The sequence below is a fragment of the Vidua chalybeata genome, chromosome 3 (assembly GCF_026979565.1).
Source record: "Vidua chalybeata isolate OUT-0048 chromosome 3, bVidCha1 merged haplotype, whole genome shotgun sequence".
NCBI lineage: Eukaryota > Metazoa > Chordata > Aves > Passeriformes > Viduidae > Vidua > Vidua chalybeata.
The window spans coordinates 113,457,248-113,482,600 of NC_071532.1; the positions used below are offsets into that span (position 1 = coordinate 113,457,248).

The 25,353-nt window shown below is 63.7% G+C and overlaps 4 protein-coding genes across 6 annotated transcripts; 1 reads left to right on the top strand and 3 right to left on the bottom strand.

Annotated features, from left to right (window-relative positions):
* Nucleotides 1–10,658: 10,658 nt before the first annotated feature.
* Nucleotides 10,659–13,410, top strand: KHK (ketohexokinase). Of its 2 annotated transcripts, XM_053938047.1 has the most exons (8): nucleotides 10,659–10,901; nucleotides 10,975–11,091; nucleotides 11,299–11,433; nucleotides 11,950–12,022; nucleotides 12,229–12,375; nucleotides 12,799–12,887; nucleotides 12,955–13,112; nucleotides 13,217–13,410. In XM_053938047.1, exons 1-8 carry the CDS (start codon nucleotides 10,786–10,788, stop codon nucleotides 13,300–13,302), a joined length of 921 nt encoding a protein of 306 aa, XP_053794022.1. In that variant the 5' UTR covers nucleotides 10,659–10,785; the 3' UTR covers nucleotides 13,303–13,410. The 2 variants fall into 2 exon arrangements, with proteins under 2 accessions (XP_053794022.1, XP_053794023.1); XM_053938048.1 differs by lacking the exon at nucleotides 12,229–12,375.
* Nucleotides 13,411–13,496: 86 nt separating this feature from the next.
* On the bottom strand, nucleotides 13,497–15,714 carry CGREF1 (cell growth regulator with EF-hand domain 1). The gene is made up of 5 exons (XM_053938049.1): nucleotides 14,955–15,714; nucleotides 14,667–14,738; nucleotides 14,423–14,493; nucleotides 14,218–14,339; nucleotides 13,497–14,139 (listed from the first exon to the last, which is right to left on the bottom strand). The coding sequence occupies exons 1-5, from the start codon at nucleotides 15,035–15,037 to the stop codon at nucleotides 13,663–13,665; spliced, it is 825 nt and encodes a 274-aa protein (XP_053794024.1). The 5' UTR covers nucleotides 15,038–15,714; the 3' UTR covers nucleotides 13,497–13,662.
* A 71-nt stretch (nucleotides 15,715–15,785) lies between these two features.
* On the bottom strand, nucleotides 15,786–19,673 carry PREB (prolactin regulatory element binding). 2 transcript variants are annotated; one of them, XM_053938046.1, is made up of 9 exons: nucleotides 19,495–19,673; nucleotides 19,103–19,295; nucleotides 17,815–18,026; nucleotides 17,409–17,489; nucleotides 17,209–17,333; nucleotides 16,638–16,811; nucleotides 16,497–16,569; nucleotides 16,263–16,422; nucleotides 15,786–16,168 (listed from the first exon to the last, which is right to left on the bottom strand). In XM_053938046.1, exons 1-9 carry the CDS (start codon nucleotides 19,627–19,629, stop codon nucleotides 16,074–16,076), a joined length of 1,248 nt encoding a protein of 415 aa, XP_053794021.1. In that variant the 5' UTR covers nucleotides 19,630–19,673; the 3' UTR covers nucleotides 15,786–16,073. The 2 variants fall into 2 exon arrangements, with proteins under 2 accessions (XP_053794021.1, XP_053794020.1); XM_053938045.1 differs by having other exon boundaries at nucleotides 17,209–17,336.
* A 406-nt stretch (nucleotides 19,674–20,079) lies between these two features.
* SLC5A6 (solute carrier family 5 member 6) lies at nucleotides 20,080–24,613 on the bottom strand. The gene is made up of 15 exons (XM_053938783.1): nucleotides 24,155–24,613; nucleotides 23,550–23,615; nucleotides 23,420–23,471; nucleotides 23,275–23,342; nucleotides 23,027–23,181; nucleotides 22,710–22,850; nucleotides 22,493–22,622; nucleotides 22,340–22,428; nucleotides 22,155–22,267; nucleotides 22,003–22,070; nucleotides 21,337–21,423; nucleotides 21,038–21,222; nucleotides 20,852–20,955; nucleotides 20,663–20,784; nucleotides 20,080–20,554 (listed from the first exon to the last, which is right to left on the bottom strand). Exons 1-15 carry the CDS (start codon nucleotides 24,482–24,484, stop codon nucleotides 20,405–20,407), a joined length of 1,860 nt encoding a protein of 619 aa, XP_053794758.1. The 5' UTR covers nucleotides 24,485–24,613; the 3' UTR covers nucleotides 20,080–20,404.
* Nucleotides 24,614–25,353: the final 740 nt, after the last annotated feature.

Below are 25,353 nucleotides of genomic sequence, written 5' to 3' on the forward strand. Positions count from 1 at the left end.
AGAGACCTTCAGGACCACCCAGTGCCACCCCTGCCATGGCAGGGACACCTCCCACTGTCCCAGGCTGCTCCCATTCCCATTCTCTCCCTGGATCCTTCTCCTCTCCAGGTGAGCACCCCCAGCTCTCCCAGCCTGGCTCCAGAGCAGAGGGGCTCCGGCCCTTGGAGCATCTCTGTGGCCTCCTCTGGACCCACTTTTATCAGCTGAACTTCAGGATCAGTGGGATCTCTGCTCGCAGCCAGCCATCCTGGCGCTGCACAGCCGGACTCTCGTTCTGCCCTGCCCTGGGGCAGCAAATCCTCCCGTGAGCAGAATCTTTGGGAAATTGTTTCTCTGGGGTGGCATTCCCATAGTCAGCAGAAGGTGGAGATCCAGAGCCGTGACAGTAAGTCTTGGAGAGGAGGGAACTGAAAGCTAGGAAGGGCTCAGTCTTTCTGTGTTGTCCCTCCACTTGGAAGATTCTCTGTCCCACCCTGGGATCATCCCTGGGCGATGACGGCTCTGGCCCCTCATTGCCCGTGGGGTGCAAAGGGAAGGAGAGATTCCTGCTGGTGACTTTCTAGGATTTACTGGTCTTAGAAGGATCATTGTCCTCCTGACCATGAGAAGAAAGAGTTCTATAAGGAAAATGGGTGTGAGAGTCTTCCTACAACTCCTAGAATCATGGAAAAGCCCCTGACACCATGGAGTATTCCTGACCATCCCCCAGCACTGCCCAGGCCACCAGTGACCCCCATCCCCAAGTGCCACATCCACAGGGCTTTAAATTCCCCCAGAGAGGGTTCTCCACCCCTGCCTGGGCAGCTGTGCCAGGGCAGGACAGCCCTTTCCAGGTGGGAATTGTTCCCAACATCCACCCTGAGCCTGCCCTGGCCCAGCCTGAGGCCATTTCCCCTTGGCCTGTCCCTGTTCCCTGGCAGCAGAGCCCGACCCCCCCTGGCTGTCCCCTCCTGGCAGGGAGTTGTGCAGAGCCACAAGGTCCCCCCTGAGCCTCCTTTTCTCCAGGCTGAGCCCCTTCCCAGCTCCCTCAGCCCCTCCTGGGGCTCTGGACGCTGCACCCTTCCAGGCCCATGGGACTGTTGTGACCTGCCCGTTCTAAGCTGGATCACTTTCAAGGTTACTGGAGGGTTAATCCCCTGCAGGCTCTGGGGATGGGCAGAGCAGAGCTGTGCGGTGCTGCAGGCTCCTCTTGGCAGAGTAGGATGGGGCTGAGGCAGCTGAGGAAGATTATCCTTTATCCATTGTCCATTTAACCCTCATTATCCATGAACGCTCTCCAGAAGGGGAGGTGGACAATGAGCCACTGAGGAGGGGAAGCTCAGCTGGGTCTGCTGCATCTGCAGCTGCTGGGAACTGAGAGGGGTCCTAATTACCCCTGATAATTAGCTGGAGTTCTGGCTGCTGAGAATTTCGGACTTTCTGTGCTGACAGACTCTGACCCCAGGAGAGCTCTGCATTTGGAGGCCCTGGAGAAGGTTTCCAAAATGGATTGAGAGCGCTGGGATTACGGGTGTGGAGCTGGTTAGAAGTGTGTGATGTCACAGGGTGGAAAATTAGTTTGGGGGTTTAGAATATAGAAATATATAGAGAGCTAAGATGGAGGTTTTAGGGCAGTGGCTGCTCCTTCTTCTTCACCTTCTCCTCCATGGGTTTGGGTGTTTTTTTGTAACTGGACAGAAAAGCCCACCCTGGGGACTTTGAGGGATCAGTCATTGGGTTAGAAGTGAAAATAATTTAGGTGTCATTTCTTAATTGGATAGATTAGCCTTAAAAGACCCTGTACCAAGAGATAGTTGGCCATGTTGTGCCTTGTTAATGAAAGACTGCAGAACTCACCGATGTGAGACTGTAACATAGATAAAAAATAATAAACACCTGAGTCTGAGCACAAATTATTACCTGGGGTGCCTTCAATCCTGACCTTGACAGAGGTAGGAAAAATAAGCTGAAAGCCGGCAGCTGAGGACGGGAGGGAGCCCAGGTGTGCAGGGCTGTCCCACCTCGGCATCATTAACCCCTGGCTTGCCGTTCCTGGGGAGAACTGGAATGGAGTGAGCACGTGAAACTCAAACCAAGGCTGGGATGTTGGGCGTGTTACTCGTCCCCAGGTGCACCGAGAGGCCAGCCCAGGGATCAGCACCCCCTGGCCTCAGGAATTAAGTCCCCCTTGACCTCAGCTCAGGGCTGGGGAACGCAGGGAGCCACGGGATGGCGTTGGGCATTTCCAGAGCTGCAATTCCAAGACATCCAGAGTCTCACTCCCGTGGTGCAAAGGCACCATGATGGCAGCTGCAGAGAAAATGCCCCAGACACCGACAGCATCACATTTCCAGGAGAGGGAACAGCCCTTTTCCTCCTCCAAACTGAGATTAGCAAACAGCTGGGGCCGGGGCTGTCCTGTCGTGGGGGAGTATTAAAGGAAGCTCTGGCACCAGGCTCTCAGATTTATGGCACAGATAAATCACAACATCTTGTGTCTCAAGAGGGACCCAGACAAAGAAACTCCCCGGGGTTTAATGGAATCACAGAATGAGTTGGGATGGAAGAGAACTTAGAGCTCGTCTCGTTCCACCCCCTGCCATGGGCAGGAGCACCTTCCACTAGAACAGGTTGCTCCAGGCACCTGAAATGTGTCTGCATGTCCACGTGTCCATGTGTGTGTTTGGTTTGTATTTCCTCATTTTTCATACTACTCAGGATTTTCTACACCTGGGTCAGGGGTCTCATCAGCTCTTCTGGACATCTCAGCCCTCACTCTAGAGAAGCTGCAGGCTGTATAAAGGAAGTTCACTAGATTAGATACCAGAAAGATGGTTTCTTTAACATTTAGGGGGAATTGAATATCCTTTAAAAGTGACATAACAGATTCAAAGGAGAAGAAGGAAAGGAGAGGCTGGAAAACCTCATTTTTTCTTTTAACAAACTGGGTGTAATTACTAACAAACTCTTAAAACATACTACTGGAACTAGGACACAGGGTAGGATGAAGGAACCATAAACCATACATATCTTGAACAGACTCTAGTACTTTTGTAAACGCTTTATAAATCACTATCACCAAGCTCAGCACAATAGCTATTTTAATCTGTGTTCTTTTACTGTAAAAACTACGTGTAAGGGACAATAATTCTAGTGACTAAAAAAGCACTAAAACTTCAAAGAACTTTAGAGACTAGAACTATATGAAGGCCTCTACTCTAAGAGACATTACGAATTTAAGTAACATGGCTACTGACTGCTTTAACCCGCTGCAGAGTAAGCACAACCAACATGCAATCAATAATTTAATCTTGGTGCAATTAACTGGTAACAAATAACAGCCCCAGCTGGTGCCTCTGAGAAGGGACCCAGAGCAAGGAGCCCCTGGGCTCTGCCCCCTCCCAGCCTGAGCAGGGGAAAGTCTGGGGGGCTCCTGCTGGGTCCCCCCAGCATCATTGCAAGCACCAAACAGAGCAGAGTTAAGGATTGTGATAGGGCAGAAAGATTTTAAATCACAAAGGATTCTCAAAAGTCATTTAATATCCATGGTAAACTCTCTGGCTGGGGCAGTCTCCATCCAACAGGCTGCTCCAGCTGGGGTGCACGTTCCTGGCACTGCCAAGGCGCTTCCTGAAGAGCCTCCCTGTCCCCAAAGCCTTGCACAGCTCATCAGTTACAGCCCCTGTGAGCAGTCCCTCTGCCAGGTCCCACGGGCTGTGAGCCCTTGGAGTTGTAGGAGTTGGAGGAGTTGTAGGAGTTGTAGGAGTTGTAGGAAGACTCTCACACCCATTTTCCACAGGCTGTGAGGCCACGGAGTTGTAGGAGTTGTAGGAGTTGTAGGAAGACTCTCACACCCATTTTCCACAGGCTGTGAGCCCCATCTCCAGGCAGAGCTGCCTCAAGCCAGGCTCTCCCAGCTCCTCTTGTCCCCTGGGCTCTGCCCATGGGACCTCTGCTCTCCTGTCATCAGGGAACGCTGTTCCCAGCACAGGGGGCATTCCCCAGAGTCCCTGCACAGCTTGGCACGGGGGGCTCCAGGCAGAGCTCCTCAGAGAAGCCCCATTGCTGAGGGTGCAGAGGGGACCCCTGGACTCCTGATCTCCTCCTTGGAGAGGAGCCCTGGCGAGGCTGGACCCAGTCTTAGCCTCAGATTCTCTAGGGTTTAAGTAACTTTGTCCCAGAAGACCAAAGATTGCAAAGCAGCTATATTTGTGTAAAAGGAATTATTTATTATGACAAATGGTTAGAGGAAAGATCTTAATCAGAATTATTTACTACACAGTATGCAAGCCCAAACTGCTCAGTAGTGTACGGTGTAGCATCGTGCACTCTGTCAAAGCAGTTCTATTAAAATAATTGCACTAAAGCAAGCAAAAAGAAACAATTATTGAGCAGAGATTGGTGTAACTCACCGCACCAGCTGGGCACGTCTCTCTTAACTACCTGAGGAGCATCCTTGGAGGGTTTCTGCTTCTCAGGGGAGAAACCTTCATACCCTGCAAGAAGGAACATGTCAGGAGAACCTCCCAGCTGAGAGAGGACTGGGCTTTCGCAGTGCAAAGTGACACGGCTGCCAGCCACAACAGGGCTCCAGGTCAGCTCGGCAGCTCACTGAGCAGAGCAGAGCATCCTGCTGCACTGCTGGAAAGGGAAGCAGCCCCAGGCCTTCCCTCTGACTCCCAGCTCAGTCTGAAAACTGAGAACTTCTGCCAAGTTGGGCAGCCCTTTGTGATTTTTTCTTTTTTTTGGCAGTATAAACAGCTAAATATTCCTTGGCAGAGTTGCCTTTCCCCTCGTTGTCCACAGTCCATCACCATTTTGAGTTGCCCCCAACCTGTCCCCTCATCTCCCTTCTCCTGCTGAGCTGTCCCTCCCCTGCACAGACCCGGGCACTGTCAGCGCTGGCCTTTGCTCACAGCACACTGTCCCCGTGGCCGTGACAAGCTCCCCACACGTGGCCGTGACAATCTCCCCACACGTGGCCGTGACAATCTCCCCACACGTGGCCGTGACAATCTCCCCACACGGGGCCGTGACAATCCTGCTCTTCCCAGGGCATCCCTGCTCACGTCACCCCCGCCCAAAGCAGCCCCAGGGTCTGGGCTGGTGCTGAGTCGTTTTCCTCCTCCCAGCTGTGTCAAAGCCCCCCAGCCCTGCTCCGTGCTGGGAGGGGTTTGGGGTCCTGCCCCTGGTCCCTGGGTCCCCGCAGCACCCCTGGGATGGCCCCGTGAAAAATGCATATTTTATGATTGGCTTTTCGCAGATATTACAATGAATGTTATATGTGTGATGTTAGAAATGTGCTGCGTTAATTTTCTTGAGTGGTGTGTTAAATGTATTTCTAGGTTATAACACAATGTTAAAATAGAAACTATACTGTGTAAGACACTTTTTAACTAGCTCAAGAAACAGATGAGATAATCAAGAATTTCTTTGCACAGAGATAACAGCAAAAGGGCACATAAAGAGTTACAGCCTCCTTATCCACAAAGACAAACATCCTCCCACCTTTTCTCTGCTTTTATGGAACCACCAGGATTAAGGGGAAGAAGTTGACAAAAACCAGAAAAATTCTTAATTTGCAAGGAATTTCTGCACCATGTATGAGATGTATGAATATGCAACAGGCTGTTGCTTTTAAGGGTTGTTCCTTTGTTCACAAGGTGTGTTTTTGGCAGCTCAGAGCCCAAAAACATCCGTATGTCTGTAATTCTTTGCTTTTTATTGTCTTGTAATTGTCTTAACTGTAAATTTTTATTACTCTGATTGTATTACTATTTTAATAACCACTTTATTATTATTAAACTTTAAAAAATTCTGAAAACAAGCGATTGGCGTTTGTCACAGGCCTGTCCTTGCAGGGTGGGCGTGGGACGGGGCTGGGTGAGGGAACAGCTCCGTCAGGCCGGGGCTGAGCTGCGCTGGGCATCCCTTCTCACGCTGGTGATGCTCTTCTCCCCCGCCGGGCAGAGGCACCAGCCCTGCCGCGTTCCAGGTGTTCCTTCCTCCCTTCCCAGGCCCTCCCAGGCGCCTGCTGTGTGCCACTGCAGCCTCTCTGAGCACCTGGAGCCACCTGTGAGCTCCTGGGCCCTCGCCTGTGGGAGCCCAGGGCAGGGGGAACATTCCTCTGTCTGCTCTGGGGTGTCCTGGCCCCCGGGGGAGCGCTGACCCTGACCCTCATTCACGGAGAAAACTTCCAAAGCCTCAAGGTAAACCTGGAACCACAAAAGCGTGAAATGGATTGTGGAGATTGTAGAGAGTAGTGCAGTGCGTCACATGGCTGAGAAATTTAGGGTTTGGGATTTTTAGGATGTTATAGATGGATACAAGATGGGGGATACAGGGTGGTGTCTTGAGTTCCCTTCTTCTTTCTTCTTCTTCTTCTTTCTTCTTGGCTTTGGGTGGCATCTTGTAATTGGGCAGAAAAATCCGCATTGCGGGCCTTGAGGGGTCAGTTACTGGGTTAGAAAGGGAAATAATTCAGGTGTCACTTCTTAATTGGGCAGCTTAGGTTTTGATTAGACTTAAAGGCCTTGTAACAAGAGATTGTTGGCCGTTTTTGTGCTGCTTTTCCTGCACGCAGAGTCTGGTGCAGACAGCGCTGAAGTTTTGATAACAATAAACAGAAGCTGAAGACCAAAGAAGTCCAGTGTGCCTCTGGTTCCTGACACAGAACTGCTCCAGGAGGGTCTCCCCTGCCGGGGGAGCCCCCAGGAGTTGCCCAGGTAAACTCACACTCCCCCCCAGTGGTTCTGTCTGTCAGTCCTGGGCTGCCTCAGAGCTTCAGTCAGTTCTCCCAGCCCAGGAATGCACGGCCAGCACGTTCCCACACCTCGTACCTGCTTTTGTGTGAGTGGACACGGGAGCTTAATCATCTCTCTGGGTCTGCCATCCATTGCCCCTTCCCCAGCAGGAAGCCCGAATATTTCCCTCTCCTTTTGGCCCAGCTGAGGCTGGGGTGAAGCAGCTGCTCCCTGTTCACCCAGGCACTGCCACCTCAGGACAAACAGAGCCAGCTCCTCAGTCTGGAGCAGGAATTTTGTACCTCAGTACCTTTTGTTCCAGTCTGTTCAGACCCAAAATTCTCCGCAGATTCAAGGGGTCGCGCCTTCAACCACCGAAAAACAGCAGAACTCTAAAAGCACTTCCTCATTTACTTTTCTTTTTTTAGGTATCTCAGGGCTCCTTCCCTCCTCCACGAAGAAATCACCAGGCACCAGAACCCCTTTCCTTTTCTGTGGATCATCCTCCTGGAAGGAAATGAAACAGTTTCCCCCAGGTTCATATAAATAACATTACTTTTAAAATTCAAACAGTTTCCTGTTGCTGTGCCAGTGCAGCAAACCAGGCCCAGGTGATGGTTTCAGTTATGGACAGAACGCAGCAATTCCTCAAGAAAAACCACAAGTTCTCCTCATCCTGAAAAAAAAGTCCTCCGATACCGTGTGCACATTTGCTATCCTCTCACCCAACACAAATCTACATGTAGGAAAATGCACTTTTAGAAGTAGTTTTTAGGCACACACACGGAGTGACCACCATTACCAGCACCACTGCCCAGGAATCTTATGCAGACACAAAAATAAAGCAGCATTTCAGCTGACATTTGCCCTCTGGACACCTGCTCCTGGTGTAGGGTTTCAGCTTTTCAGCCCAGCAGCCCGTTCAGACAGGTACCAGCAGCACAGGGGGGAGATGAGGTCCCTGGGGACGCAGAGCTCCCTGAATTCCTCCTTTTGAGGAGATCCCGTGTGCACACAGCAGCAACCCAGAGTGATCAGCTCCTTCTGAGCGTGTCTGTGCTCCAGGCTCGGGCTCTGGCACCGACTGCCTCTTTGGTGGCTGCAAAAGAAACCCCTGAGGGTCCTTAAGGGAATTTCCAGACATTAAACACTGCCCGTAGCACAGCACAGAGCCCAGGATTTCACACAATTCCTCTCTTAATCTCCTAAAATTAAGAAGATTCAACAACTAACTCTGTCATCGGCCTTTTCTCCGTCTCCCAGGTCAGTGAAGCCTCAAATCACCCCCAATGTTCCCAACTGCACAACTTCGGCCAAGAGTGTCCCCTCGCCGTGCTGAACCTGCCAAAAACAGTCCAAAAACCCCTTTACCTGCAGCCCCCTCACCAGGGAGCCCAGATGCCTCCATGCCTGGCGAGACCCCAAACCCTCCCGTGCCCTTTTCGGGTGCCCTCAGTCCCCTGCACACCTCGGATGAGACCCCAGGTGCCTCAGTTTCCCCGCCGGGAAGCGCTGCCCCCGCAGTGCGACTGAGAGGTCTGGAGCAGTCACAGAGCCCGGTCCCCGACGCTGAACCCGCCCCGGGAATTTGGACGCTCCCTGGGCTGCTCCTCGCTCCAAGGACGCGGCTCAGCCCGCCCGGGGCTGCCGGGGGGCGTTGGGAGCGGGCAGGGTCCGGCGGGGACGGCCCAGGGTCACACCGGGGTCACCGGGCGGCCGAGGAGACTTTCCGTGTCTCACGGGGGGTGGCACGCGTCTGTGCCCCTGTCCGTGTCCGTGTGTCTGTCTGTCCCCGTGTGTCCATCTGTCTGTGTGTCCATCTGTCCCTGTGTGTCCATGTGCACCTGTGTGCCAATGTACCTGTGTCCATCTGTCCATCGGTCCATCTGTCCCCGTGTGTCCATCTGTCCCCGTGTGTCCATCTGTCCCCGTGTGTCCATGTCCATCTGTCCCCATATGTCCATCTGTCCGTGTGTCCATCTGTCCGTGTGTCCCCGTGTGTCCATCTGTCTCCGTGTGTCCGTCTGTCCGTGTGTCCATCTGTCTGTGTGTCCATCTGTCCATCTGTCCGTGAGTCCATCTGTCCATGTGTCCATGTCCATCTGTCCCCGTGTGTCCATCTGTCCGTGTGTCCATCTATCCCCGTGTGTCCATCTGTCCGTGTGTCCAGCTGTCCCCGTGTGTCCATCTGTCCGTGTGTCCATCTGTCCATGTGTCCATGTCCATCTGTCCCCGTGTGTCCCTCTGTCCATCTGTCCCTGTGCCTGCCTGTCCCCGTGTGTCTATATCTGTGTGTCCATCTGTCCCTGTGTGTCCTTCTGTACCTGTATGTCCATGTGCACCTGTGTGCCCATGTCCCTGAGTCCATGTCCCTGTGTCCATCTGTCCCCGTGTGTCCATCTGTCCCCGTGTGTCCATCTGTCCCCATGTGTCCATCTCTCCGTGTGTCCATCTCTCCGTGTGTCCATCTGTCCGTGTGTCCATGTCCATCTGTCCCCGTGTGTCCATCTGTCCCCGTGTGTCCATCTCTCCGTGTGTCCATCTGTCCGTGTGTCCATCTGTCCCCGTGTGTCCATCTGTCCATCTGTCCCCGTGTGTCCATCTGTCCGTGTGTCCATCTGTCCATCTGTCCCCGTGTCCGTCTGTCCCCGTGTGTCCATGTCCCTATGTCCATCTGTCCGTGTGTCCGTCTGTCCTCGTGTGTCCATCTGTCCATGTGTCCATCTGTCCCCGTGTGTCCATGTGTACATCTGTCCATCTGTCCATGTGTCCATCTGTCCGTGTGTCCATCTGTCCGTGTGTCCGTCTGTCCGTGTGTCCGTCTGTCCATGTGTCCATGTCCATCTGTCCGTGTGTCCATCTGTCCCTGTGTGTCCATCTGTCTGTGTGTCCATCTGTCCGTGTGTCCATCTGTCCATCTGTCCATCTGTCCATGTGTCCATGTCCATCTGTCCCCGTGTGTCCATCTGTCCGTGTGTCCATCTGTCCATCTGTCCCCGTGTCCGTCTGTCCCCGTGTGTCCATGTCCCTATGTCCATCTGTCCCCGTGTGTCCATCTGTCCGTGTGTCCATCTGTCCATCTGTCCGTGTGTCCATCTGTCCGTGTGTCCATCTGTCCATCTGTCCGTGTGTCCATCTGTCCGTGTGTCCATCTGTCCATCTGTCCGTGTGTCCATCTGTCCGTGTGTCCATCTGTCCCCGTGTGTCCGTGTGTCCATCTGTCCGTGTGTCCATCTGTCCATCTGTCCGTGTGTCCATCTGTCCATCTGTCCCTGTGTGTCCATCTGTCCGTGTGTCCATCTGTCCATCTGTCCGTGTGTCCATCTGTCCCCGTGTGTCCATCTGTCCATCTGTTCCCGTGTGTCCATCTGTCCATCTGTCCCTGTGTGTCCATCTGTCCCTGTGTGTCCATCTGTCTGTGTGTCCATCTGTCCGTGTGTCCATCTGTCCATCTGTCCCCGTGTGTCCATCTGTCCCTGTGTGTCCATCTGTCCGTGTGTCCATCTGTCCGTGTGTCCATCTGTCCCCGTGTGTCCATCTGTCTGTGTGTCCATCTGTCCGTGTGTCCATCTGTCCATCTGTCCCTGTGTGTCCATCTGTCCGTGTGTCCGTCTGTCCATCTGTCCCTGTGTGTCCATCTGTCCGTGTGTCCATCTGTCCATCTGTCCCCGTGTGTCCATCTGTCCCTGTGTGTCCATCTGTCCATCTGTCCGTGTGTCCATGTCCATCTGTCCCTATGTCCATCTGTCCGTGTGTCCATCTGTCCCTATGTCCATCTGTCCGTGTGTCCGTCTGTCCCCGTGCCCCGTGCCCGCCGTGCGCGCGCCCAGCACCGGGGAGGGGCGTGGCCGGGGCGGCCCCGAATGGCCACGCCCCCCGAGGGCCCGGCGCGGCGGCGGGCGCTGATTGGCGGCGGCGCGAGGGGGCGGGGCCAAAGCGGTGCCGGAGCCCGGTGCGGTTCCGTCCCCGTCCCTGTCCCCGTCCCTGTCCCCCTCTCTGTCCAAATCCCGGGCCCGGTGCCGGTGCCGGTGCCGGTGCCTGTCCCGCAGCGCAGCGGCCCGGGATGGCGGCAGAGGCGGGCGGCGCCGCGGGGAAGCGGCGGATCCTGTGCGTGGGGCTGGTGTGCCTGGACATCATCAGCGTCGTGGAGGCTTTCCCGGCCGAGGATTCCGACACCAGGTACCGGCAGCGGGGGGGATCCTCCGGTGTCCCCCAAGCCGGCCCCGCGCCCACCGCACCTCTCACCCCGCAGGTGCCTGTCACAGCGGTGGCAGCGCGGCGGGAACGCCTCCAACTCCTGCACGGTGCTGTCGCTGCTGGGAGCCCCCTGCGCCTTCATGGGCTCGCTGGCCCCCGGCCCCGCCGCTGAGTAAGTGGGGTGCGGGGACTCCCGCGCCGGCGGGGCACCGGGCCGACCCGCCCCGACACTTCACCGGCCGGCCCCTCCGCGTTGCTGCCGCCGGCCTCGACCCTCGGCGCGGCCGCGGTTCCCCGGCTGCCCGCCCGCCTCCGCCGTCACCGGCAGCGCCCGCCGCTCCCGCGGCGCCCCTCACCCCGCTCTCTGTCCCCCCAAAAGCTTCATCGCGGCGGACTTCCAGCGCCGGGGCGTGGACACCTCGCACGTGGCGTGGCAGCCCCGCGGAGAGGTGCCCTGCGCCTGCTGCCTCGTCAACGCCGCCAGCGGCTCCCGCACCATCGTCCTGCACGACACGTAAGGGCCGCAGCCCCGGCCCCGCCGCCCGCGGGCGCCGCTGGGCTCTGCCAGCTCCGTTTCAAGGGTCCCTCCCGCTGCCTGCCGGGGGCTACCGAGTGCCGGATGGGGCGAGCGGCCGTAATCCCGCAGACACTGTCACCGCCGATGTCCCTGCCGCCCTGTCACCTCGGTGCCGCTGCCGGGACTGGTGCTGGTGTCTCCACACGGCCACCCTCTGGGGCAGGGCAGGCGGCACGGCCCCGCGGGGACAACCTGGCTCCCCCAGCCGTGCCAAAGGGTCACGGGCGGTTAGGCACGGCTGACCACCAGGCCCCAGCGTGGCCACCGCTGCGCTGCCCTTCGAATCCAGCTCAGGGTCCCAAGCGCCGTCATTAATGATTCACTCGGGCACTGCCTCCTCGGGGACCTCTGTCCCGGTGGCGTGGGGCCCTCCACGGCCCCGGGAGCTGCCCTTCGCCCCGGGCAAGTGCCAGGCGGAGGGTCCCCATCTCCCACCTGGCCTCCATCCCACAGGAACCTGCCTGACGTGACAGCCCGCGACTTCGAGCGGGTCGACCTTTCCCAGTACAGGTGGATCCACTTCGAGGTGAGCCCGACGCTCGGCTCGGGGGGTTCTAGGGTCTGGGGGATCACCGGCGCTGGGGAAAATCCCTCGGGTGTAGGTGAGCCTGGGACCGGAGGGAGTCCCTCGGTCTGGAGGACATCCCCAGTGAGGGAGCATCCCCGGCACCGAGGGGGCCTCCCGGGACTGGCGATCCCCCGGTGATGCCGGAGCCGTGCCCGTGTCCGCAGGCCCGGAACGCGGCGGAGCAGGGCGCGATGCTGGAGCGGGTGGAGCGGCACAACCGGGCGGCGGCGCCGGGGCGGCGGGTCGGGATCTCGGTGGAGCTGGAGAAGCCGCGGGAGGAGCTGCTGCCGCTGATGGGGCGAGGACACGTGGTGCGGGGCTGGGGCGATGGGGCGGGATCGCCTGTCCCGATCGCCTGTCCCGATCGCCTGTACCGATCAGCTGCCCCGATCAGCTGTCCCGATCGCCTGTACCGATCGCCTGTCCCGATCAGCTGTCCCGATCAGCTGTCCCGATCGCCTGTCCCGATCACCTGTACCGATCGCCTGTCCCGGCCGCGGCCAAAGGCGTGGCGGGAGCGGTCAGATCTGCGGGAGGCGCGGCCCGGCGGGAATTGGGAGTCCTGGTCCGGGAGAGTCAGGCTCGGGGGGTGCAGGGGTGGGGGGTTTGGGTCTAGGCGTGCAGGTGGGGGTCTGTGAGGTCAGGCGGGTTTGGGGATGCCACCAGGACACAGATCTAATCGCACCTGGCTGGGGGTACCGGGGTCTGCCCCCGCCCCAGCCCCTCTCCCACAGGTGTTCATCAGCAAGGACCTGGCCCGGCACTTCGGGTACCAGTCGGCCCCCGAGGCGCTGCGGGGGCTGCGGGGGCGCATCCAGCCAGGGTAGGGGTGCACCTGAGAGGGGCCGGGGGCACACGGTGTGCCCCAGACCCACCTCACACTCCCCCAGGGCCACGCTGATCTGCGCCTGGGCCGAGGAGGGGGCTGATGCCTTGGGGCCCGACGGGGAGCTGGTGCACTCGGACGCCTTCCCCCCAGAGACCCTCGTGGACACGCTGGGGGCTGGGGACACCTTCAACGCCGCCGTCATCTTTGCGCTCGCAGAAGGTGGGCACAAACACGGCACGGCCACAACGCGGCCACGGTTCAGTTTGGCACGGCCACGGCACAGCCACAGCACGGCCACATCTCATCCTGGGCCCCATCCCCAGGGAGGACCCTGCAGGACGCCCTCACCTTCGGCTGCCGGATCGCGGGCAGGAAATGTGGGATCCAGGGCTTCGATGGCATTGTCTGAGCGTGTGCCTGGAGACCTCTGCATGCCCCAGGCACACCAGTGCACCCAGCAACATCTCCACATCTCCACGGCACCCAGCAAGCCCCCAATAAAACCCCACATGCACCACTACTGCCTCCCGTGTCCCCTGGCTGTGCCCCCCTTGCCCTGGCTGGGGTCCCACTGCCCCAGGGATGCACTGACCACAGCCAAGGTCACCAGCAGTGCCTCTATTTCTCCATCCAATGCATTACAGAGGAGACCACACGACCCCAGCCCTTCCTGGCCCCAGCAGCCTGGCCAGGGGCCATCCCCGTGCCAGTTTGTGCCCTGAGCAGGGCAGGGAGCAGCCGGGGCATTGCATCCCACAGCCCCCACTGCCTACCCCTCCCCATGGTCCCTCCAGGCTGGGGCTGCCTGCTCCTCAGGGGCTTCAGCCTCAGGAGCTTCATCTTCCTCTGTGGCATCACTACTGGGGGCTTTGGCCCCAGGGACAACTTCTGCCTTCAAGGCCTCAGCATTGGGAGAGTCCACCTCGAGGGATTCCATCCTGGGGGCTCCATCCTCAGGGGCTCCATCCTCAGGGGCTCCATCCTCAGGGGCTCCATCCTCAGGGGCTCCAGCCTCAGTTGCTGCCTGTCCTGGACTTTTCAACCCCCCGTCCTGCCTGGGCATCTCTGTGCCCCCCCCAGGCACAGCCCCAATCCCTGCTTGCTGCTCTGGTGGGGGCTGTCCTGGGGGACCCTTGTCCTGACCAGGCAAGAGCACCTCGGGGGGGTCCAGCAGCTCAGAGGGGTCCAGCAGCCCATCCCCATTCAGGTCCTGCCTTGCCAAGGCTTGGTCCACCAGTGCAGCCACCTACAGGGATGGGGAACAGGATGAGGGCTCGTCCCAGAGGCTCAGTGGGGCATGAGGAGCCATCCCTGTGGGACCCACCATGTCAGGGTCTGGCTGCCCCCCAGCCTGTGCCAGCACCGTGCCAAGTAACTGCAGCAGCTCCAGCCCATCCAGGCGCCTGCTCTGGTCGTGGTCATGGAGCACGAAGAGGTAGAGCAGGGCTGTGGGGCACGGGGTGCTGTGGGGCCGGGGTCCCTGGCCTCACAAGCCCCTCAGCCCCCCGTCACCGCCCCGGTGGCCTTACCCTGCTCCCGTGTCATGGCCTCCACGTCCTGCTCCGGGGGCCCCAGGCTCCGCACTGCGCTCCACAGCAGCCTGGGGGGAGCAGGGCTGGGGTGGGAAGCACTGCACCTGCCTCATGGCCATGGCCCTCCTTGCCCCACGGCCAGCTGGGCACTGTCCATGCCCCCCACCCGGCACTGTGACCCCCAGCCCCAGGCCGTGGTGGGGGTCCCGGTGCTGCGGGGATCCCCAGGGCAGGGACTCACAGCAGTGCAGGCGACTCCGGGCTCAGCGGGTCGGGATATGGATCCACGATTGTGGCCACGGGGGGCTCAGGCCTGGCCAAGAGAGAGGGGCTTGGTTACCTGTGCCCCTGGGGGGCTGCCCACTCCGGCCTGACGCCCCCCACCCACGGCCCCGGCAGATCCATGAGCCCCAGCCCTCACCGTGCAGCTCGGACTGCTGTGCTTGCCCCTCCCCTGGCCACCTTGTCCTCCACCCGCACCTGTGTCCCTGTAGCCATGAACTCTGCCTCCGGAACCGTGCCCCCATACCTGTTGGTGCCCGCCCTGGGGGCGGCCCAGGCCGCCGGCCCCAGCAGCAGCAGCAGGAGCAGCATCACCGGCGGCTTCCTCATCCCGCGACCTCGGGCTGCGGCGGGACGAGAACACCGGGATCGGGGCTGGCCCTGCCGGGGGCCCGGTGGGAGGGCCCGTGGGAACCCGGCGCTGGGAGAGGGGCCGGGGCTCCGGGAGCTGCCCCGGTTCTAGCACGGCGGGAACGCGCTCGCACGGGTGGGAAGGTGCGCGGGGAACGCAGAGCGCTTGGACCTGCCGGCGCTGCCCACCCGGTGCAGCCCCCGGTACCCACTCACCCCGCAGACGCCCAACCCGGTACCGCCGGTGCAGCCCCCGGTACCCACTCACCCAGCGCCGCTCGCATGTCGGTGCCGCCCGCCCCGCCCCGGGGCCACGTAGCCGACACGTCTCGGCCCTGCCACCGCGGCCGGGAGCGGCCCCGCCCGGCCCGGCCCGGCCCTACCCGGCCCGCGGGGAGCAGGGATTCAGCCCCACGCAGGGCGCCCCGGGGCAGCGCCGGGAGTAACCGGGACCCGGCCCCTCCAAACCGGGGCCCGGGATGGGCGCGAGCTCACAGCACGGACGGGGCCACGCCGGTGGGTGAGACCCCCCCTAAACCCCCCACGGTCCCGGGCAGAGCCGGGCCAGCCCAGCATCACCGAGCCCCGGGCCCCCGCAGCAGCACCGGCCCGTGCCGGTACACACGGGCCCCGCGGGCAGCCAGCCCCGGTGGCACAGAGCGGCCCCGAGGGCACACCCCGGTCCCGAGTGCCCCAGCCCCGCTCCCCCAGCACACGTGGACAACACTGCCTTCATGCTCCAGTTTAATGGCAGCAGCAGGGCGGGGGGCCGGCAGGACCCTCTTCTCCCGGGGTAGGAGACGCCCCTGTCCCGGGGCCAGCCCTGCACTGCTGCCAGCACAGTCCCACAGGGACGGCGCCCTGCGTGCCTCCCTGGACCCGCATCTGCTCCCCGAGCGCCAGCGGGGACAGTGGGGCCAGGGCTGGTCCCTCGTGTCCTTCACAGTCTGTGTGGGGTAGGTAGAGGCTGGGAGGTCGCTCCTGGTGCCAGGGGGTCCCTCCGGGGGCCAGGGGGCTACAGGAAGCCTGGGAAGGCGAGCTGCAGCAGCAAGATGGTGGCCACGATGAGGCCGGCACAGAGCAGCAGCAGCAGCCAGACAGGGAGGGAGCCTGTGGGACAGGGACGGGTGAGAGGAGGCCGCAGCCCCCCCGGGCAGAGGAGGAGCAGAGGAGCTCAGCCCCACGGGCAGCTCCCCGGACGTACGGCGGGTGGGCAGCAGGTGCACTTTGCAGCGGCTGTCCACGGCCACGCTGAGCAGGGCGGCCTCGTGGCCCCCCAGCAGCTCCCGCCCGGGCCGGCTCTCGGGGACGAAGGCCACGTCCGTCACCACGATGCCGTGGGCCTCCTTCACGTAGTACAGTCGCTGGGGGGGGACACGGGAGGTGAGGGGCTGCGCGGGGGCCAGCGGGGCTGCCCCACACCCCCGCCCCAGCTCACCTGCAGTGAGAAGGCAATGTGGATGGCCACGGAGCCGGTGACTGTGCCCAGCCCCAGGAAGGTGCCCGAATCACTGTGGGGGGAGGGTAGTGAGTGGGGGCTGCCGTGGCCCCCACCCCGTACCCACTGGCCCTGGGCTACCTGATGGAGAGGCAGGAGACCACCTCGGAGCCGCAGGGCCGCGTCAGCAGCGGCAGGAAGCTCTTCCCATCCCACTTGGTCAGGTAGCAGGGCGGGGGGCGGCGCTCGCGCTTGTGGGGCACCTGCACTGTGTAGAGCCGCAGAGCCCCGGCGCTGCCCTCCACGGCCCCAAACCTGCCGCAGGGGAGAGGGGCAAGGGGGCAAGGTGGGGCACGTGGGATGCAGCCCCTCACCACCACCACCACCACTCTCCCAGTCCAAACCCGGCCCCAGCCCCCTCCCCATACAGCTGTCAACAGAACCCAGGAGTCCCCTTCCCACAGACCCAGCAGGAGCAGTGGCAGGGCAGGGCAGCAGGCAGGGGTGGCCCATTCCCCACCCCACTCGCCCCCTCCCACACCCTGCCCTGTGACCCAGCCCCACCTGTGATGACCATGGCCCCAGCCCCATAGCCTAGCCCCAGCGCCATGCCCCTCCCTGTCCCCCCAGCCAGTCCCAGTGCCCAAACCCCAGCCCCCTGACCTGCCCCCAGCCCTATCTGCAGCTCCCTGGCCCCAGCCCCAGCCCTCACCGGCAGGCCTGGTAGCGATAGGCCTTGTCGGGGATGCCAGGCAGGTTCTCGTGCCAGCGCAACCCTGTCACCAGCTGGTCCTGCTGCCACACGCAGCACTGGAAGTCCCTGCCCGCCGTCACCACCTGCTGCACACAGCACAGGGGTCTGAGACCCCTCTCCAGCAGGACCAGGGAACTGGGGAGCCACCTGACACCCACCTTGTTGTCAGGGCCCAGCGCGATGTCCTCGATTTCCCCGTCGTGGGCTCTGAACTCCAACGTCTTCTTCATGCTGGGGAACTGCAGGGGCAGAGCTGGCGTGGACGCTGGGCAGGGCCAGGCCCTGCCGCGGTCCCGGGCAGGTGTGGGGCAGCAGCGTCAGGTGGGGGGCAGCAGGTGACGTCCACCCTGCCACCCCTGCCCGACAACGCCTGCTGCCGTCGGCACGGCAACGGCGGCCGCCGCTCCTCCGTGCCTGTCCCAGCTCCCCCTGCCCACGCGCATTCCCCCACGTCCCCCCAGCTCCCTGCGCCCGCCCCGGCTCCCCACGCTCACCTCCGCTCTCCCGTGCCCCCCGGCCCCGCTGCCCGCCCGCCCCGTGTCCCCCCAGGCGCGCCGTGCCCACCTCCCAGAGGCGCAGGAAGCCGTCGGCCCCGCCGGTGGCGAGCAGGGCTCCGTCGGCGCTGAAGCGCACGGCCTTCTGCAGGGCGTCAGGGCTGAAGTCGGTGCGCACGCGCTGCAGGCTCTCCACGCGCACCTCGCGGGCCCGGCCCGGCGCGACGCCCGGGGCCCCGCCGCCGGCCCCGCGCCGCCGCCGCGCGCCCCTGTCCCCGCTGCCTGCGGGCCGGGACGCGGCTGGCACGGGGCTCCGAGGCGCTGCCCCTCCCCGGAGCGCCCCGCAGCCCCACTGCACCCACGGCTGGCACTGGAGGGCTCGGGGCAGGCACGAGGCGGCGGGGGGCTTCCATCCCCAGAGCTCCCCACGCACAGGATAGGCACTGGAGGGGCCCAGGGGGCTCCAGGACAGCGGCCAAACCCCAAAGCTCCCCACGGTACCCCAGGCAGGCACTGGAGGGGCCCAGGGGGTTCCAAGACAGCGGCCAAACCCCAAAGCTCCACATGGCACCCCAGGCAGGCACTGGAGGGGCCCAGGGGGCTCCAGGACAGCGGCCAAACCCCAAAGCTCCCCACGGCACCCCAGGCAGGCACTGGAGGGGCCCAGGGGGTTCCAAGACAGCGGCCAAACCCCAAAGCTCCACATGGCACCCCAGGCAGGCACTGGAGGGGCCCAGGGGGCTCCAGGACAGCGGCCAAACCCCAAAGCTCCCCACGGCACCCCAGGCAGGCACAAGGGGCAGGTCCATGACAGTGATGGAGGGCTTCAGGGCAATGCCCATCCCCACACCAGCCCACAGACCCCCAGCTCCCCCCCACTCCCTGCCCTCCAGCACCCAGGGCAAGCACAGGGAAGATCCAGGCTGGGCATGGGAAGTCCACAGCCCACAGCACCCCACAGCCCCCCCACACTCTGGCCACAGCATCCGGGGGTGGGGGGCACAGGGCAGCGTCTCATGCCCAAAGCTCGCCATGGTACCCAGGGCAAGCACAGGGAAGAAGGTTCAGGAGAGGCAGGCAGGGGTTCAAGGCAGTGCCCCATCCGCAAAGCCACCCCACAGACCCCCACTCCTGCCCCATGGCACCCAAGGCAGGCAAGGGCAGGGCATTCAGGGCAGGCACAGGGGAGATCCAGGGTGGGCATGGGTCGTTCACAGGATGCCTTATCTCCACAAAACCCTTCAGCCCTCCCCACGGCACCCAGGGCGGGCGGGAGGGGAATCCAGGGCCATCCCCAAAGCACAGCACAGCCCCGGGGCAAGCGCCTGGCACCGGGTGCCGGCGAGGCGGTGTCTCACCGTCCTTCCCGGCGGTGCCCGCACCCTCGGGCTCCTGCAGGCTGAAGCGCAGGATGTGGCAGCTGTTGTCCTGCCCGGCGGCGATGACGTCCCCGGCCAGCGCCATGGTCATGGTGGCGCGGGTCTCGGTGTCGTGGCAGTGCAGCAGCGAGGCGCTGAGCCGGCCCCCGATCTGCTCCAGCTGCAGGAAGTGCTGCGGGCCGGGAGGCCGGGCGGTCACAGCCCCGCCGCGGGGGCTGCCCGGGGACCCCCGCCGCACCCCGCACTCCGCACCCCCCTCCGGCCCCGCCGTGTCGGAGCCGCCCCGGCCCTGCCGGCACTCCCGGGCCCTTCCACCCCCTCAGCCGCCCGCGCCCCGCTCTCCCCGCAGCCCTGTCCCCGCTCCCCCGCACCACGCCATTGCGGATGCCGGTCTTGGCGGCGCCTCCGCCGCCGGCGGTGATGGCGAGCGGCCGCCGCGGGTGCAGGCGGACGGTGTAGAGCGGGAACGGCGCCCGGTACAGCTCGGCGGGACGCCGGGGCGCCATGACACCGGCGTGACGTCAGCGCGCCGTGACATCACGCGCCGTTGCGTCACGCCCCGTCACCCGGCGGGGGTGTGGCTAACCGGGCGCGAGACCGCGGGGAGGGGGCGTGGCCACGAGATCACGTGGGCCGGGGCTACCGGGGCCAGCGGGGCCGGCCCGGTGCTTGGGGAGGGGGGGCAAGGACCGGGGGCTCCCCGGGGGGACGCGGGGTCCCCGGCCCCACGTGGGACAGCGGGGCCAGCCCGGTGCCTGGGGAAACGGCGGCTCCCGGGGAGACAGCGGTCCTGCGGCTCCGTGGGGACCCCACTGACTGGAGAAACGGGGCACCCCACTCGCCGCCGGGGGTGACAGGGCTTCCGTGGCCTTCCGGGGAACAGCAGGGACGGCCCGCTGCGGGGGAGTCCCGGCGTAGAGCAGGGAGTGCGCTGTTCCTTGGGACCCTCCAACACCTGTGCTCCAGAACCATTTATTGGGGGGACGCCAAACACAAAGACGGGTGACAGGGGTTGCGGGGGCACCCTGAGGGGTCCGGGCAGCCCCCAGCCCTGGAGCGGTGTGTAAGGCACGTGGCTGGGCCGGGGGTACCAGACAACGTCCCAGCCTGGAGAGGGGGGCACCGCTCCAACACGCCCCAGCCGTGGTCCCAGAGCCCCCCGGAGGGGCAGCCCACCAGCGTCCCTCCTGTTCTTCGGCACGCCCCGGCTGTCTGTGGATGCCACACGAGGGTTTGAACCCCCGGAGCAGGGGGCTGGCCAGGACCCCCATGCTGGGGCCATCAGAAGGAGGTTTCCTGCACGGCGTAGACGGGGGCACCGGCACTGCGGACGTACCCCTGTCCCTCCTCCCCCTGCCAGTCGGGGCCGGGGGGGGACAGGCCATTGGGCACCCCCTGGCTCTTCTCCGTGCTGTCCGCATGGCCGGGGGCCTGTGGGGACAGAGCGGGGGGCAGGGAAGGCACAGAGGATGCAGCAGGGGCAGGGGGGGCGCCCCCCATGTCCCCCTCCCCCCGGGGTGCTGGGCGTCTGTCCCTCACCTGGGCAGGGTCGCCTCCCCCGCAGCAGAGCCACCGCCGGATTTTGGGGGGCAGGCAGCAGAGCAGCCACGGCAGCACGGGGGAGATGGTGCGGGGGTCCAGGGCTGCTGCCGGCGTGGGGCCTGGGGGTACAGGGCCGTCAGTGGGGCAGGGGCAGCACGGCGGCCCCCCCGGCCCCCCCACACTCACCGGTGAGCAGGCTGACCAGGACCCCCACCAGGACGACCGTGGTGGAGTTGTGGGCACTGTACCACATGTAGGACAGGCTGTAGAAGTGCTGCAGCCCCGTGGGGCTGGGGGACACGGCGTCAGGAGGCGGTGCAGCGGCACCTCCCCGCCCTGCACACCCAGTCCGCAAACCCCCGTCCCACCCACCTCGGGGGTGCTGATGTGGGGGGCAGCAGCGTGGTAGCCAGGACGGCGCTGAGGTTGCCCACGGTGGGCAGCGCTGTGCTGTTGGCCGGGGGGACCCCCTTGGCCCCTCCTGTGCTCTGCAGGAAGCTGCCGATGCCTATCCAGAAGGCCATGGCCAGTCCGGCCAGCAGCCCCACGACGGCTCCCTGTGACGGGCCACAAAGAAAGGCACTGGCCCCCGTGCGGACTCAGGGTGCCCCACACGGCCCCGCACACCCACGCGGGGCTGGGGGACGCTGGCCCGCCCAGGGGACACTCACCGTGGGGTTGGCACAGGGGAAGAACATGCCGAGGCAGAAGAGCCCCAGGAGCGGACCCCCCACCATGCCGAAGATGCTGATGGCCGCCTGCGGGGACACGGCCTTCAGCACCAGCCCCACAGCCCTGGGGTGGCACAGCCGGGTCACTCACCCCAGCTGGGGTGCCAGAGCAGGGTCACTCACCCCAGCTGGGTGCCAGAGCGGGGTCACTCACCCCAGCTGGGGTGGCACAGCAGGGTCACTCACCCCAGCTGGGGTGCCACAGCGGGGTCACCCACCCCAGCTGGGGTGCCAGAGCGGGGTCACCCACCCCAGCTGGGTGCCAGAGCGGGGTCACTCACCCCAGCTGGGGTGCCAGAGTGGGGTCACTCACCCCATCTGGGGTGCCAGAGTGGGGTCACTCACCCCATCTGGGGTGCCAGAGTGGGGTCACTCACCCCAGCTGGGGTGCCAGAGCCCAGTCACTCACCCCAGCTGGATGCCACAGTGGGGTCACTCACCCCAGCTGGGTGCCACAGTGGGGTCACTCACCCCAGCTGGGGTGCCAGAGCAGGGTCACTCACCCCAGCTGGGGTGCCACAGTGGGGTCACTCACCCCAGCTGGGTGCCACAGCGGGGTCACTCACCCCAGCTGGGGTGCCAGGGCTGCTGCAGCCCCCTGCCTACCTGCAGCACAGGTCCCAGCATGGAGGACACATACGCCATCCCCAGGCACAGCAGCCCATAACCGAGAGCTGGGGAGGGGAGTGGGGAGTCATGGTAGTGCTGGGGACACCCCCCCACCATGCCAGCCCCTGGCCACCCCCCCACCCACTCACCCAGCAGCTTGGAGAGCAGCGTGGCCCGCGACTCCGACAGCCCCGGGAAGTGCGGCCGCACCAGGTCCTCCATGGTCACCGTGGCCAGCGAGTTGAAGGCGGAGGAGATGGTGCTGGGGAGGAGAGGGAGCAGGAGGGGGCTCGGCCAGGACACCTGAGCCACCGCCCCCGGGCCGCCCACTCACCTGAGGGCCCCACTGAAGAGGCAGGCGACAAAGAGCCCGGGCAGCCCCGGCAGGTCCCGCAGCACGTCCATCACGAAGAACAGCACCAGCTGCGGCAGGAGGTCAGTGCAGGGCTTGGGGCAGCAGGGGACACGGGAGGGGCTCTAAACCCACCTGGTCAGAGGAGGCAGGGCGCTGGCTGGGCGCCAGTGGGTGCTCCAGGTTGTAGACGAACATGACGAGGCCAATGAGGCAGCTGAGGCAGAGCACAATCTGCTGGCAGGGGAACACGGCGTAGCAGGAGCTGCGGGCGTCGCGGGGCCGTCAGACACGGGCGGTGGCGGGGGGGCCCGTCCCGGCTGTGGGGACCCCCAGCCCCAGCCCCACTCACAGCTTGGCCTCCCGCTCGCTGCGGGCGCAGAGGTAGCGCTGCACCTGCGCCTGGTTCACCCCGTACAGCGACAGCATCATGAAGACCCCGCCCACAGACAGCGACCAGAAGGTGTGACGTTCCAGGGGGTTGGGGTCCAGGCTGTGGGGAGGACCGGGGGGCTCATGGTGACGGGTCCTCACTGGCACCCCATACCCCATGGGAAAGAGGGTAGCAGGGATGGACCACGCCACCGCTCCAGGGTCCCTTTCCCCCACCCCAGGCTGCCCCAAGTGTCCCCACAGCACGACAGGGGGGGGTCCCAGGAGGCGACTCACTCAATGCCGGCGATCTTGCCCTCCTGCTCAGCCACGCGCCAGACACGGGCCATGCCCCCCACCCGCCATGCGCCCACCACGATGACGGCAACCTGCCCCGCCAGCATCACCAGCGTCTGGAACACATCTGTCCAGATGACGGCCTTCAGGCCACCCTGATGGGGACACACGATGCCCGTCACCACAGGATGACAGTGCTCACCCTGGCACGGCAGGGGCGCAGGGCACCCGCGGCAGCAGGGACTCACCAGCGTGGTGTAGAGCGTGCAGACCAGCCCCATGGTCAGCACCGCGCTCCAGAGGTCAAAGCCCGTCACTGGAAGTGGCAGAGGACATCAATGGGGTGAGGGGCGGCGGCCCCAGGGCACGGCCCCACACCTGCCCTCATCATACCTGCGTTGAGGGCCAGCGCGGGCGCGTAGAGCACCACCCCCATGTAGATGACCTGCGGGGAGGGAGAGCGGTGCTGAGCCACGCCCAACGCCCCAAACTCTGCAGCCCCCACACCCCCGGCTCCACTCACCATCTGGAAGATGAAGGTGACGGTGCCGAAGACCCGCACTGTCTTGTTGAAGCGCAGCTCCAGGTACTGCGAGGAGAGAGGTCAGGGCACCCGACTGCAGGGTGCTCTGAGCTCCCCACAGCCCCCTCGTGTCCCCTCTGCCCTCCCCGTGTCCCCCCTGCCCTCTCCGTGTCCCTTCTGCCCCCTCGTGTCCCCTCTGTGCCCCCTCGTGTCCCCTCAGTCCTCCTCGTGTCCCCTCTGCCCTCCTCATGTCCCCTCTGCCCTCCTCGTGTCCCCTCTGCCCCCTCGTGTCCCCTCAGCCCTCCTCGTGTCCCCCCTGCCCTCCTTGTGTCACCTCTGCCCTCCTCATGTCCCCCCTGCCCTCCCCGTGTCCCCTCTGCCCTCCCCATGTACCCTCTGTGCCCCCCTGTGCCCCTCAGCCCTCCTCGTGTCCCCCCTACCCTCCTCATGTCCCCCCTGCCCTCCCCGTGTCCCCTCTGTGCCCCCCTGTGTCCCCTCAGCCCTCCTCATGTCCCCCCTGCCCTCCCTGTGTCCCCCCTACCCTCCTCATGTCCCCTCTGCCCTCCTCGTGTCCCCTCTGCCCTCCCCGTGTCCCCCCTGCTCACCTCGTAGGTGCTGGTGATGCGCAGACGGTAGAAGACGGGGATGAAGATGTGCGCCGGGATGAGCAGCCCCAGGAAATAGGAGCAGCCAAGGAACCAGTACTCGGTGCCAAAGCGAAAGATCTCAGCTGGCACGCCCAGGATGGCCACAGCTGACTGGAAGGAGGCCAGCAGGGACAGGGCGACGGGCAGGCAGCCCATGTCACGGTTGGCTAGCAGGAACTCCTGCACCGTGCGCTGCCGGTCGCCGCTCAGGGCGTAGAACAGCCCGATGGCCGAGGACAGCACCAGCAGCAGCGCGAAGATGCTGTAGTCGATGGCCGTGAACTCCATGGTGAGCGCGTCCCCGCGCCGCCGCCCCGCCGCTGCCCAGCCGCCCCCGCCCCGCCGGCCTCATGGGCACACCTGAGCCCGGCGGCGCGTCCTGACCGGCACCGGCCTGGCCCTGGCAGATGCAGGAGGGACGTGTCAGCGCTGCGGGGACCTTCGCTCACTCTGTCTCGGCCTCAAGGACCCAGAGCGGGGAGAGCGGCCAGTCCCTCCTCCTCCTCCTCCTCCTCCTCCTCCTCCCTCTGGGCCGGGCTTGGTCCCCCCAGGCCACCCCACCTGCCCCGCTGAAGGAAACTGGAGAGTCTTCAAAGAGCACCAAGACAATGGCTGCAAAAACAGTCCCACCCTGGCCCCCCGCAGCACCGGCACCACCAGTCCCGGCAGAACGGGCCAAGCTCAACACAGCTGCCTCCGGTGCAGGACAGCCCCAATCCCACCTGAGCCAAACACAACACGACCACCCCCGGAGCTGAACAGCCTTGAGCCCGCGGTGCCACTCCCACCCGAGCGAAACGCAACCTGGCCCAACCACCCACCCCAGCATTGCACAGCCCCACCAAACCCGGCAGCACCGGTCCCACCAGCACCAAAGGCAACCCAGCCCGAGCACTCCAGCAGCCCACAGCCCTGTCAGAACTGCCCCCAGTGCACAGGAACGCACAGAGGGGAGCTGGCAGCCTCAGGGTTCTGGACATCAGCCAGGCGGAGCAGACGCCTGAGCACCCACCGGCTCTGGCACCCTGACCCTGCTGACGGGGACCCCCCAGAGCCCCCCGTGCTCTGGCTCCTGTGGAACAGGAGGGGACGGCCAGGCCTGCCCCTGTCTGCCCCCACGTCCAGAGCACTGCGACTGCGGGCACCGGGGAGCAGCA

What these genes read in the sequence shown, in the direction of transcription:
- KHK (XM_053938047.1), top strand. Translation starts at nt 10,786, where the DNA reads ATGGCGGCAGAGGCGGGCGGCGCCGCGGGGAAGCGGCGGATCCTGTGC. An exon ending in GCCGAGGATTCCGACACCAG is followed by an intron (nt 10,902 to 10,974) that starts GTACCGGCAGCG and finishes CTCACCCCGCAG; the next exon opens with GTGCCTGTCACAGCGGTGGC. An exon ending in GCCCCCGGCCCCGCCGCTGA is followed by an intron (nt 11,092 to 11,298) that starts GTAAGTGGGGTG and finishes TCCCCCCAAAAG; the next exon opens with CTTCATCGCGGCGGACTTCC.
- CGREF1 (XM_053938049.1), bottom strand. Translation starts at nt 15,037, where the DNA reads ATGAGGAAGCCGCCGGTGATGCTGCTCCTGCTGCTGCTGCTGGGGCCG. An exon ending in CCGGAGTCGCCTGCACTGCT is followed by an intron (nt 14,494 to 14,666) that starts GTGAGTCCCTGC and finishes TGCTCCCCCCAG; the next exon opens with GCTGCTGTGGAGCGCAGTGC. An exon ending in GGCCATGACACGGGAGCAGG is followed by an intron (nt 14,340 to 14,422) that starts GTAAGGCCACCG and finishes CGTGCCCCACAG; the next exon opens with CCCTGCTCTACCTCTTCGTG.
- PREB (XM_053938045.1), bottom strand. Translation starts at nt 19,629, where the DNA reads ATGGCGCCCCGGCGTCCCGCCGAGCTGTACCGGGCGCCGTTCCCGCTC. An exon ending in GGGCACCGCCGGGAAGGACG is followed by an intron (nt 18,027 to 19,102) that starts GTGAGACACCGC and finishes CCCGGCCCGCAG; the next exon opens with GCAGCGGGGACAGGGGCGCG. An exon ending in ACATTGCCTTCTCACTGCAG is followed by an intron (nt 16,423 to 16,496) that starts GTGAGCTGGGGC and finishes GTCCCCCCCCAG; the next exon opens with CGACTGTACTACGTGAAGGA.
- SLC5A6 (XM_053938783.1), bottom strand. Translation starts at nt 24,484, where the DNA reads ATGGAGTTCACGGCCATCGACTACAGCATCTTCGCGCTGCTGCTGGTG. An exon ending in GCCCTGCCTCCTCTGACCAG is followed by an intron (nt 22,429 to 22,492) that starts GTGGGTTTAGAG and finishes CTCCTGCCGCAG; the next exon opens with CTGGTGCTGTTCTTCGTGAT. An exon ending in CTCTTCAGTGGGGCCCTCAG is followed by an intron (nt 22,268 to 22,339) that starts GTGAGTGGGCGG and finishes TCTCCTCCCCAG; the next exon opens with CACCATCTCCTCCGCCTTCA.